Source organism: Falco punctatus (assembly GCF_963210335.1).
Source record: "Falco punctatus genome assembly, chromosome: 3".
Classification (NCBI taxonomy): Eukaryota; Metazoa; Chordata; class Aves; order Falconiformes; family Falconidae; genus Falco; species Falco punctatus.
Window position 1 is genome coordinate 11,722,276 of NC_137582.1, and position 13,917 is coordinate 11,736,192.

The window sequence follows — 13,917 nt, forward strand, 5'->3', positions numbered from 1 at the left end:
AAACTGAGTGGAAAACAGCATCTCTTTTCAGCAACAGTCTTTTGTCACAACACTTAGCTCAATATCCTGAGAGGATACACAAACCACTCAAAAGCTTCAACGGAACACTGTAAACACAGTTACCTACCTTATTATGTGAACCATAATACACAGAAAGGTTACCTATTTGCAAACTGGTTCCCTGAGATTTTTATCTCCTGAACTAGGATCAGGATTGCACTCACCTGAATCTCAGCCTAAGTTGATTCTCCATCAGGAACCATTTTAAATACCAAGAGTATTCAGTAGCACAGGACCCATTCCATCTTTCCAAATCTGTCAGTGTCCTCCATTGTGCACAACACAAGGGTTCCTTCTTTTAAATTCATTGAATAAATTAAGAATTACTTGGGGGATCCAAAAGCCTTTTGAAAGAATGTGATTATGAAGCCAAGAGAAATTAACAGAATGACATCCTCTCTGAAAACATCCTATAATGTGTATTTTGTTCCCTCGCTTGCAAGGTGAAATGAAAGGCACACAACCCAAATCAGTTCTTCTGTGTTCAAGAAATGTCACTTAATATATTCCCACGTAAAGCAGCGATAAACATTTTCTCATATAGAGCTCATTCTTTGACACAGAAAATAAGGGTGTAAACCAGCAGCTCTGGGAGATTTCACATATTGATTCAGCTCAATCTGTCTTTCCAGAGGTCCGAAAAAAGTTTCAAAAGTAGCTGCTTGTTCCGTTATTCACTGTAGCCTCTTAAAATTATTTTAAGTGCAAAAGTAAGAATGAATGGTATGGCTCAGTAACTCTCTACTCCTACTTTCCTCAATTAGATATTAATTACACATTTGTAATTAAGTGTAACACTTACAATTTGTAAAATAAATTGATGTAGTAGTAGTATTCAAATTCCAGTGGTTTTGAAAGTAACTTGAAAGTTTTCTTAAGAAATCATTAGAAGATTACAGCAAATGCATGAAGGACTCCAGCTATAGAGGCCAACTTCTCTTAGAAAAGCTTATCCAACTAAGATCATTCATGTAAAATTAGACATAAATCCAGTTTCAGCTACTTGAGTAACTGATATTTCTATAATTAAAGGAAACGAGTGAACATCTACACTTCTATATCCAGAATAGCAGAAGTCCTATTGAGAGCTCTTAAATGCATAAAACTCGCCACCGGCTGTAACACTCAGCTACAGGTTTTGGGGTTGTTTGCTGGTTCGTGGGGCAGGGGATGGTACTTTTTGGTTGTTTGGGGAGGTGTGAGAGGTGGGAGTTTTGTTTTGTTTTATTTTTGGTGAAGGATGGGGGGTTGTGGGTTGGGGTTTTTTTCCCCCCCAAGGACTTAGCAGAATGAAAACCAGTACTGAAGGAAGGGTAGTTCCTCATTCACAGGCATCTTTTCCTCTGGAACTTATATGCCAGGGGAAGATGACAGACAGCAGAAATTCCATTGCATAGACCAACACACACTAATATACCATCCACTTCAAGAAACTTCAGTGGCAGGGACCCACCATAAAAAGATGCTGAAGACCACAGCAACACAGCCTGATTAACTTTAGCTGGGTATCATCTTGCACAGGGTATAAAGTAACACTCTTACACCAATAATCAAAGCATTACATACTTGCAAAATGATACATTTTCACATAGTTTCCCCCAAACATGATTTAATGGATAGAATGGTTCCTAATGAACAGAAATATTCCAGCCAATCTATAAGGTATGCTTCTCCCAGAGTCATAGAATCATTTAGGTTGGAAATGACCCTCAAGATCATCGAATTCAATGGTGAACCTAACGCTACCAAGTTCACCAAAAACACCAAAAAACTCAACTAAAACAGAGAGGAGGATGCAACTATAAGAATGGGGGACTTTTCTAGTACACACCTAAACTTCAGAAGAAATACTTCTTCTGTTGAGATGCATACAAACAGGTACTACCAAAATATGCCTTTGATCTCCACACTAAACATACATCACAGTGCTAATTGATGAAAATCTGTGTTGTCTTGGTTCATCTGTTTTCCAGACATGGACTTTTTAAAGTGTATCTAAGGTACATTAACATCACGAGGGGAAGCCAGGCTCTAGAATTCTCAGAGTACTGCAGAAGGGAAAACAAACAGAACAGGAGTTAATACTTTCTTTTTGAAGGTCCCTAAACATCAGCATCACTATAAAAATATGTAATTTTAACTTCTGCAAAATACAGCAGATGGCTTCATTGTATTTCCACAAAATTTAAAATATAATCATTTAACAGGATATATTCAGAGGCACTTCAGCACTGAGCCTCTCTGCTAAAACAGTATTTTGCTTCAGGCATAATCCTTCAATTTGGTTTTATAGAAAGTGAGAAATAAATTAAAAACTCACACATGGAGTTCATACACAAGTTCTCAATTTAAAGTTGCCTCTGGATTACCACTTAACACCCATATACATAAAGTGCAAACAGTATTGATTTTTTTATTTGAAAAACAGTCAAGTTAATATGAAGCATCCAGCCTGGACATAGCATTCCGTGCTCTGCAGGTAAGTGTTAGAAGAAAGCCCCCTGATCAAGGTAAGCCCATACAAAAACATGCAGTCTAATCTTCTAAACCAAGTTTTAGACAATAATATTCCAGCTGAGACTGTGTCTAGCAAATTGCATTTAAATGGCCCACAAAAATCCATTTAGTCTTTCACTTGCCAGAAGAGCAATGGGGGGTAGCAAAAACTCAGGCGTTCTCAAGTTTCTAACTGTAATTGATTGATAGAGTAAAGAATTGCAGACCATGTCTGAGATTGAAGAAGTAAAAGGCAGCGTATGTTTAAAGCTAAAGAAAACCGTATCCTCAGGAGACAGTGTGCATGCACACCCACAGTCTACCATGCTTCCTTCTGAGCCAAGCTGTAGACAAACAAACAGTCCCTACGGCATACTCTGATTTACAGAGGTCCAGACATCTATTTTTTGCCACCTGCCCTTAACTAAAGTAGAGAAAGCGAAAGCCACAATGACAGCAACTGGACTCCGGCTTCTGTACCAGTACAGCCTCACCTTTGTAACCCTCAAGTGCATCACTCATACCTCAAGTTTGAATTTCAGAAGTTGTGCGGTCTGCTATTTACTGTCTGCATTCCTCTACACAACAGAAACAGGCTAGCGGTTACCTCTGCAGTGCATCACTGAGTGAAGCTGGTTTGGCTAAGGATACTAACACAGACTGTCCGTTCTTTACTGGTAGAGAATGCACAGTTCATCCAGGCACATTTAATAGAATGACAAGCATTTTGTCTCTTTGAAACCTAAGATTTCCTTCTACAACTCTATAGATGCTCATAACCCAGAACGTGAGGGAAAGTAACATATTTTGGCTGCAACTGCATCTCCTCTTTCTATCAAGTGATTTAACTGACGTTGCCCTAACAGCATAACTAGGATTGGAACACTACATAAGCCATTTTAAGCAGCTTGTTACCCATTTCTTGTACCCATCCTATAAAGATCCATCACAGCACTGGAACTTGACAGATATAATGGTTGCAATAGACAAGATGAAGAGCATAGTTCATTTGATTGTTCAGACTGATGGCACGATAACGCAGGCTGTCAGATACTTCCCAAGTTGGTTTGCTCTTTCAAGCAAGAGTCCTGCTTGACTCCTTTGTGTAGTACTTGCCTAAGAAGTACTCTGCGTAACTGCTTCTCTGCCGTAGAGTACCACAGAGCTCGTACAAATCAGTCCCACAGACTTCTTTTTTAGTTGCTTCAAGGCATTTCATAGATTCAGCTTCAACAAGTGCTGTGTCGACTGTCTTAAAGACAACATGCTGTGCAGAATGGGAAAGAATTAGGTCTGTTTGCAAGGCTGGAAAGTGGGAGCCATGAAAGGCCTCCAGCCTCAAACACAAATTCTATGTTCTCCACGGAGCTGGGCACTCAGGAATTCAGTTGCCATAAGAAATTCAAGGGATGCAAAGAAGCCGGCTGCAACTTGTTCAGTTAAGATTATTTCACATGCCAATGAAGGTAGAGTTCACCTGCAATGGTTCATAGTTCTTCCCACTCCATACCTAGGACGCATACAACTCACCATACACAACACATGGCTCATCCATAGGGCAGCGTACAGTGCTATGAATTTACAATCCAGGGCTAAACCAAAGGGCTGAACTGGAGCATTCTGTCACTGCAATAAACCAGTCTCATGGTGAAAAGCAAGGTACATTTACCAATCTCTGGGGCGGGCAGGTGCTACTGTATCCTGGCAAGGAAGTATTAGATCATAGAGTACTATAAAGGTAAATCTATATAACAGTTATAAAATGTTATCAAAACACCCTAAATGAAAAGACTTAACTGCCACTGCTTATACAGCATCTAACACAACCATGCTCCTGTTCTTAGGTGGTCCCTAGACACTACTGTATAACTTAACAGTATGAAAGCATTCAGTCCTGTAAGCACAGAAGTCTACTCATCTTGCAGAATGCATGAGTCTTTCTGTTCAGATGAATCCTCCTACAGCATAAGTCTGCTGCACATAGGGAAAAGAAGCATCATTAGTAAAAAATCCAGACGCACACCACTTGATAAACGTGCCTTCGGGTAACTGCACTGGTTTCAAAAGTCCTTATTTTTCCCCCAGCGTTACTTCCATGTCTCTGCTCTCACTTGCCTTCATGGAACTCTTCTGGTCCCTTGTTATGTCATTCAAAATATCTGTCAGGTCATATAGCAGTCCGCATTATGGCAACTTATATTAAACTGATGCGCATTAGTAACTACTCAACAGAGAAACTTTGTAAAAAAGTAGTAATAGCACAGGCTAAGAAAGAGACTACTCCTGCTGTTGTCAAAGTTTTTGTCAAATCTCACTCTTCTAGTGAACAGAAAAACTAGGCTCACATCTGAAACTGCTTCCAAGTATAGACTACACAACTCCACTTCTCTGAACTCTTTCTGAATCTGCACCAGAACTCATAAAAATATATCTTTAGGCCAACATCTGTTGGCCTGCATTTAAGCCTCCCTCACTAATGAATTAATTGGCTGCAAACCAGTGGTGAAGACTGACCCAGCCTTGGTATTCACTGGCTCTACAATAGGCTAGATTAAGAACATAAATCTTAGAGATTAGAAAAGGATTATTTTATATTATCTGATTTGAAAATAAGGGGGAAATGTACTGACTTCAGAGTTTCCACTACTCCTTTGTGTGGTTTGTTTTGGGTTTTTGTTTGGTTGTCCTGTCCCCCCAGGCTGCCGTACCAAGAAGTTAAAATGCTTTTATACATTTCCTAAATTTATTCTGTGTCTTGGCAATTCACCTCCATCAGGTACCTCAAAACTTTTGAGTCTAAGGCTTAGAGAAACCTGAAGTCTAGTATTCAACTTAACTTCATTAACAATTCATTCATTTATTGTAAAATTTATTGCCTGGACTAAAAAGCAGAGATTCTAAACCAGTATCTCTCATGATTAACAGGTGCCAGGTCTTCATTCCTGATATTGGAGTATGCGTGCCTAACAACGAACTCTTGATTTATATGGCTATTTATTACTCAACATGAATTGCTTTTACTGTACAGATTCTACAGTCATAGTCAGACTTGCCAAACTAGAACTATTCAAAGTCTATGATTTCCTTTAACCATAAGAAATAGAGCCAGACTGAGAGCAATCAGAACTTGCAACTTAATTTGTAATGACAGAAGTATAAGAAATCAGAATTACTATTTGATAATGACCAAGCACAACCAACCTATGACAGAGTTCAGCAGAATTAGTTAAGGCACAAATTTATCATTTAAAAAAAAAAAATCCTTTCAGCTTACATCATTAAACTACATATAGATTTAATGATTTCCTCTCAGCCTTCGAAGACACTCTTGTAAAAACTAGGACCAACATACCTTCATTTAACACAGCACACCAACTCACATATAAGGCAGCAGCAGGGAAGGATCAGCATTTCTCTGTTCATAGGCCAAGTAGTATTACATTGTGTTAATACTGACACATATGAAATCTCCTTCCCCTAGACAATAAAAATTAGTCCTGGATGATCACATACTCCAGTAACTGTAGGTGACTTGTGTTGGTCTAATTAAACTCTTGTCAGCTCTTCATGTCCATAGCTATACTCCTGAAACGTGGCACAAAACTCACATTTTCATGGTGTTCACAGTATGAAAATAAGAGGCTGAGATTTAACCTATAAAGTATGCCAAAAAGCTTCCATTAAGCATATTCTTCAAAAGTAAGTTCAAAATCAGACTGTATTAAATCTTAAGTACAAAAGCCTTTGCTAAAAAAAGGTAACATGCAATATTACTCAAAACCCTCTGCATTTTTGTTCTGCAGAAGTATCTTAAATCTTTTGTCACAAGCTTAAATCAGAAACTACAGCAGGTAGGAATGAAAATTGGATACAGGAAGAACTGTTTCTTAATTTCTAGTATGCCAATTTTACCGTACACAGAAGGAACGAGGAGGAGGGGTTCCTTTTCTGAAAATCACTAGGATTATGTTGTGGGGCCTGACCTGGGTAATGAATACCAGCTGCCTACCTTCACTGGTAGCCGCATTCTTCTGGGTTTTGGTGGGGGTGTGATCTGTACTTGAACTCACGTCGGATGAGATGCTTGAGCTGCCTTTGCCTGCGAAGGGAGAAAGAGGTGGGAGGGAGAGAGAACAAACACAAGTATCAATAACAAAGTAGAAGGACCTTCCATATCGGAATCTGGAACAATTCCAGGAAGCTTTAAACTAAGTTTAAAACAGCTGATGTTCATTTTGAACACACTGGGGTAGGAGTCAACTGCATCATAACTTATAGCATGTACATCTTTACACATACTAAGGCTGCAAACAGCCTCCTATATCACAGGGAGTCTCATTTCATATTTGCTAAGCTCCATTGTAAATGAAAAGTTTGTGATTAACAACATTAGGAGAACATTCATGATCAGTTTTCTCATTCAAATATCTCTAACACAGATCAGGAAAAAAGGACACTGACCCTCATAAGCACAAAGGGTTAAATTCAAAATGCACTAAATGAGCTTAGATTTCTATTTTATGTGTTCATATTATGTATTCAAGTCACTTGGTTGCAATGAAGAAGAAAGCGAGGTTTTAGCTCTTTCCTCCTACACCATGCTGACCGACTGATGCAATACACCATGTTAAAACTAACTTTAACACTTGCTGTTCTTCACCTTTCATTCTTTAATTGTAAATCAAAAACATCCAAAAAATTGGATGTTTCTTCTCTTATTTTCTTCATGACTTTTGTCTGCATTTCCTACATCAATGCCCTCAGACCTGTATGTGGGATGCCAAATCAGTTACAAGTTACTAACAGAAGCAGTAATAAGAAGAAAAAGTTAACCAAGATAGATACCATAGAAGAGCAGAGGGGGCTAAAATTAAGTTGTCTTTTTGTTTACCTGTGAGGATTAAGAAAAAGTCACTTCTACTTCCCTTCACTCACTCTACTGCATCCTAGTAACTACTAACTGGGACTACATTCTGCTCTGCAGAAGCAGTCAGACCAACCACCCAATCAGCAATACATGAGATAGTTCTAGAAAGAGGAAAGGTAATGAATACCATTACACTTTAAGTTATCTATCCCCACAAACACTGCATCAGTGAAGCCTTTAAGAGCTATGTTAGGTTTTGGACCAAAGTTAGACTGTATGCAGAAAGGTAGCTGACACGATGTTTCTGTCACTTGAGCAAACTTATAATCATAGAAATGTTACCAAGAGACTTTTCTGATCTGTTATTTCAATCAAGCATTCCTTGGGGTTCTGGGTTACAGTATGCCTGGTTTTCATAACATTTAGACGTAAGGAGGAGGTCTGCTTTTTAAAGGTGCCACAACAGAACAAGGATTTAAGTTTTAATGGGAAACGACTGGAGAATGTGCAAACGTAGGTTGCTTCACAACCAAGGTACTGCCACTTAATCCGTCAGCCAGCCCTAGAGAATCATTCTCCACAAAGTTGCTTAAGTAAACATGCTTAGATTTGAGAGATGATTGCGGAGTGAAAGGATATTAAAAGGGCAAGAGAAAAAGAAAAAAAAAAAATACATTTTCAGTGATTCACTAACTGCTTTTTAAATTCCTTTAAGTTAAGCAAACCCAAGAAACAGTGCCTCTAGAATATCACTTCAGTTGCTCTCAAGCCATGAGTTGGAGTAATGGACTGTGGTCTTTATAGAAGCATGCCCCAAAATAGCTCTCCAGCTAAGGCAACTAGGTGGTAGAAGAAAGGTAGACGAGAAAAAAGAAGGATAAATGTAAAATGCTCTTTCCCAGGAAAAGGCCAGAGAAATTTAAACACCTGCAAGAGCTGCTCATCAAATTATTAACAAGAAAGGTATTTAGATGGTATTGCTGCTACCAGCAACTCCTCATGTACCGAGTACTGGAACTACAGAGGCAGAAAACACACTTCCAAGGAGTATCAGCACTCCTTAACAGATTAATAGAAAGAAAAGAAAAACCCACTAAAACAAATAAACAAAAAAGACCAACTGGAAAAAATTATTTCCTCAAAGCAAATAAACAGGTTTTCCTTAAGGAAAAAAAAATATTTTGGGGAAAAGGAAGTAAGTGATGCCAAACAACATCAGAGTTGCTAGCTGGTCATCTGTGGCATAGGTTGTTTTCACAAAGTAAATGCTTTCTGCAGCTATACACCTCCCCCATTAACATCAATAATATTTTTATTTAAACCACGTGCAAGCAAATCTCCAAGAGCACAACAGAAACATTTTACCCGCTGTAGGGTTAGGGTGCTGATCGCCAGTACATGCAATAGCAACATATTATTTACAATTGCACACTTTTGTAGAAACTGTGAAATGCCATATGTAAGTCTAGGTACTTACCATTTAAAGTCTACTTGAACTTCAGAACATTTGAACACCTTGTGAGAATTTAAGAAACGAAGAATCCATAGTGGTTACTGCTTTGGTTGGATACCAGTTCTTCCTGCAATTATACTTCTAATATTTTATGATACTGCTAAAGTCTTCTCTTGGTATACAAGCCCCAAAACAAGCCTTCTTCCTCAGCGCCTACTCTAAAACTCTCTGTTCAGGGGAAGGGGGAAGCAGGAGATACTTTAGTAATTTTTCCAATGTGTTTTAAATAGACTATCAGATACTACATCTATTCTTTTAGTGCAAAACAAAGCCATTCACTTCCAATAGGCTAGATTTGGCTACTGCAGACTCACGTACACGTGCAAGAGCTAACACGTAAGAGTATCTAAGTATTATCAAACCCAAGTTGTTTGGAGAATCAGAGAGAGTGCATCCCCAGCAAGTTCCCAGATGATACAAAACATGGAGGAAAGGCTGATACACCAAGAGATTGCTGCCATTCAGACGGACCTCATCAGGCTGAGAAAAATGGGCTGACAAGAATTTCAGTAAGTCAGTTCAACACAAGGAAATGCTAAGTCCTGCACCTGGGGAGGAATAACCCCGTGCACACTGAGGACTGACCACCTGAAAAGCATCTTGACAGAAAAACCTGGCAATCCAGGTGGACAGCAAGTTTAACATGAGCCAGTGATAGGCTCTCATGGCAAAGACTGCTAGTAGCACCGTGGGCTGCATTAGGAGGAATACAGCCAGCAGACTGAGGGAAGTGATCCTTCCTCTCCTCTGCTCAGCACTGGCAAGACATATCTGGAGTGCTAGGCCCAGTTTTGGTCTGACCAGTACAGGCTAGGTAAGGACACACTGAAGAGGTTCCAGAGAATGTCCATGAAGATGAAGGCACAGGAGCATCCCTCCTAAGAAAGGCTGTGAGCACTGAGACCATTCATCAGCCTGGAGAAGGGAAGGCTTAGAGGGATCTTGTCAGTGTATATAAATACCTGAAGGAAGGGCGTGAAGAAGAGGGAGCCAGGCTTTTTTCAGTGGTGCTCCATGACAGGACAAGAGGCAAAGGGCACAAATTAAAATATAAGAAGTTACAGTTAAACATAAGATTTATGTATTTATTTTACTGTGATGATGGTCAAACATTGGAACAGGCTGCACAGAGAGGCTGCAGAGTCTCCATCCTTGGAGATACTCAAACCCCAAACAGACATGGCCATGACCAGCCTGTTTCAGTTGACCCTACTTTGAGCACTGAGGCTGAGCCGTATGATCCAGAGGTCCCTTCCTACTTTAACAGTGCTGTAATTTTATAATTCAGGTACTTCTGATATTTTGTAGATCAGTAAACTGTGTTAATCATCCTGTGATTTCAGTGTTTCTATTAAAAAAAAAATTATACAAATGTCTTTCGGACTGCTTATACCAGTTTTTACCACAACTTCATTTTTTCCTTCATTTCTTACTTTTATATAGTAGCAACTTAATATAAAGTCCTAGATCTTACTATGCAACTCACCACAAACTTATATATCCAACAAATATATACTCAAAACAGATGCAAAAACAGCTCCCAAAACTGCTGCCTTTTTTTCCTTAGACAGCTTATCTTAATCAAGCTCTTTGAGATAGATCTGCAGGCAGCTGCACTAGTAACAACAGCACAAGTAGTAGCTACTTTCTACGATCCTTAACATGCACTAAATTAAACACCCAAAACTAAACAGACACGAAAAAAAGTAGACCTATCATCCAGGGCTCATTCTCTGAAAAGCACATCAAAAAGGGTCTGTAAATATCGGGAACTTTCAATATAAAAATTTTAAGCAGAAGTTCTGTGTTAGAGGACCAACCACCTAGCCCTCAACAGAAAAAAAACTGAGTTGATAAGTCTTTTGCCATGCCATATTTTAAGCCCACATACTACTTTTGAAAGCGTGTAGCAAGGCAAAGGCAAGAGGCAAATTATAACATAGTACATGGGACTGGTGCTGTCAAATGCTCAGCAAGTAGCATGAATTCCCAGGCCTCACACTCACCTGAGCTCATCTGAGGCAGGGATCTTCTGTAGTGCTTTTCTCAGGGCATTATCTGCCTTGAGGTGCTGGAGCATGTCCAGGGAAGGGCAATGAAGCTGGTGAAGGGTCTAAAGAACAAGTCTTATGAGGAGCAGCTGAGGGAACTGGGGTTGTTTAGTCTGAAGAAAAGGATGCTCAGGGAAGACCTTATTACCCTCTACAACTAAGTTGTTGTTGGGAGGCGAGTGTCAGTCTCTTCTCCCAAGTAAGAAGTGACAGGCAGGACCAGAGGAAATGGCCTCAAGTTGTGCCAGGGAAGGTTTAGATTGGATATAGGAAAAAAACCATCTTCATCTAGAGTGTTGTCAGGCACTGGAACAGGCTGCCCAGGGAAGCAGTTTAGTCACCATCCCTGGAGGTATTTAAAACACACGTAGATGTGGCGTTTGAGGACATGGTTTAGTGGTGGACTTGTCAGTGCTATGTTAGTGGTTGGACTCAATCTTAAAGGTCTTTTCCAACCTAATTCTATGATTCTAATACGCCATGTAAATTCAAAGACTGCTTGTTTCCCTAATGCCATAGAAAACTTAAGGTGTAGCATAACATCGGTCTTTAGAGACCAGTTCATCTCCTCAATTTAAAAAGTGCACTGAGAAAGTCATAGCAAATAAATATAGCCTGACAGGGGTTCTAATGCAATGACAACTAGAAGAACAGAAACAGAAAATATTGCAAGGGCTACAGAAGTAATGAATGTATCTGATCCTCTGCTTAAGCAAAATAAAGGCCATCCCAATGCTTCCTTAGCATGACTTGTTATTTTCCAGAATTTCCTTCATGTGTTCAACAGTGTTTTATTTTGCAGCCAGAAGCTGCAATCCAAAAGAAAGCAAACTGCACTATAGCAGAAAGCAGGTAAAGTACAAGAAAGCAATTTTCCTACAAGACAACATAATTCACACCAGGAGTGAAGGTAGCATGACCTTCACCACACCTGCAAAGAATCACACAGCTACACAGTTGCAATTCAAATTATGTCTCTGACCTGCTTCTGAAGAAACAAGAGTATGGATTTTTTTCCCATCCACTAGTGCCAAAGTCCTACAATAGTCACAGGAACTAGATTCCAGCCATCTAAACTAGTATGCTATTTCCTATGCATTTTATTTTAATTTTATTTCCAGCAGGATCAAAATAAGATAAGCTTAAGACAGTCATAGATGTCTTTGTACTCAATAACCCTATAATCTTATTAAATCTACCTGGTCTCTTTTTGAGTCATGACTATTAAAATTATGTGTCCATTGTCTTATCATCACAGATAGCTATGCCAACTAAAATATTAGGCTTGTTTTATAAAAGTGTTTGCATGTCCAGTTTTGCTATCAGAATGGAATAAATGCCTATATTAACAACAGAGATGCTGGGGACTGTTCAATGAAACACTGCTAGAAGGTTGTGCATGGAACTGGGTGGTCTTACTCTATATTTCAATAATGCTGCAAAAAAGCAATAGCTTTTCCCTGCTGCTTGTGTAGCTAGTTTTAAATATTTTTTTCTTTCTTCCCCCCTGGAAGTATAGCTATTAGAGCTCCAAACACCTCTATCAAGGTCTATTTCAGGCTGTCAAAATCTTGCAGGACAGAAGCAAGACTAAACACACACAAGGCATCTTCTTCAGCACGTGAAAGCATTTGATAAACAGTGGAAAGGAAACAGCATGAACCAGTGAAAAGCAAGCTTTGGATTCTGCCAGACACACTGCTGAAAAGTGCCAAAAACATCACAAGTCAGGACAGAAGCAATACAATTTAAACTTACCCAGTAAAGTACAGTCTGTAACTGTCCAAGACCAAACAACCATTTTCAGGAACATATATGCAAAACCTATCCTATTACAGACAGTGTTTCTGACTGTACAACTGTCACCTCTTCTGTTGAATTTTGGTTTTTTCCTCCTTGTTGCTGCACATCTAGCCAGGATAAACCGAAGCTGCTTGAATTATGTGATATGTAAATCATAAGATACACAAGGTACACTGACCTATGTGACAGATGAGGGTATGTCCTGTCAGCGAGTCCCTTTCACTCTGCTCTGGAATAGTTTTATGGGGTGTGGGGGTGGGGGGTGTGGGGGGGGGTGTTGCAGCACATTTGCTCTTGGATACTTGATGGATGAGCATTTTTGTGCTGTATTTTACACACCCTTCTAAGGTCTCATAGAAACAGGCTGGCTTCTCATACACCACCTTGGAAAATAACTGTAGTGTTACTCTTGACATAGCTTAATCCAATGATAGACAGTGACAGTTACCTCGAGTTAAATGGACAGCAGGGCCAAATCCACAGAATGGATGTGAAACAGACAAAATGCCAAAATAGAAAACTAAAACATAATAATTCAGGGGAAAAAAAAAAAAAAAAAAGAAGAGCAAAAAGCAGTAAAGTCCAGAATAGTAAGTGTCATTAATCTTTTTAATTGTCCAAAAGCATTATATTGCTGTGATTGATGTAAAGAAGTCTGAAAAATTTTTACTTAAGCCATCAATTCTTACACAAATTGAATTAGTCAAATTCGGCTTCTCAACATGAAAGGGTACATGCATATGGCTTTTCTGCCAGATCATCGTTACTTTCTCTTTTATATCTTCAGACAGGATCTTTTAAAATCAAACATATGCCAACTACGTCAAGAAGAGATCCAGAAAAAAAAAAGTAAATCCAAACCTCAAAGCATCAGAGATCATGCAAGAAGAAAGAAAGACCTCTTTTCCTTCTCTTGTTTCCACAAGAGACATCACGCTGATCCAAGTCTCAAAAACCTCAAATGTATCTCTCTACAATCTGCACCTCCAGAGACCACAGGCCTCTAGCATGTTTCTAAGTATCCCCATGGAAATCAGCAGCCCACTGTGGTACTTAGGCTTTGAGAATATATGGCATCCTTTATAGATGCAATATATCAATTCATTTATCCAAAGTAAAAGCAAAGC

At 39.2% G+C, this 13,917-nt stretch overlaps 1 protein-coding gene across 4 annotated transcripts in view; it reads right to left on the bottom strand.

Moving 5' to 3' along the window:
• Positions 1-13,917, bottom strand: part of FBXL7 (F-box and leucine rich repeat protein 7) — a 374,313-nt gene that overhangs the window by 143,454 nt on the left and 216,942 nt on the right. For 3 of the 4 annotated variants that reach the window (XM_080377779.1, XM_080377780.1, XM_080377782.1), the window contains one exon: positions 6,566-6,655. In XM_080377779.1, the coding sequence (XP_080233905.1) occupies positions 6,566-6,655 (90 nt within the window). Of the gene's footprint in view, positions 1-6,539; positions 6,656-13,917 lie in introns of those variants that run through there. The other variant, XM_080377781.1, reaches the window with a different exon arrangement.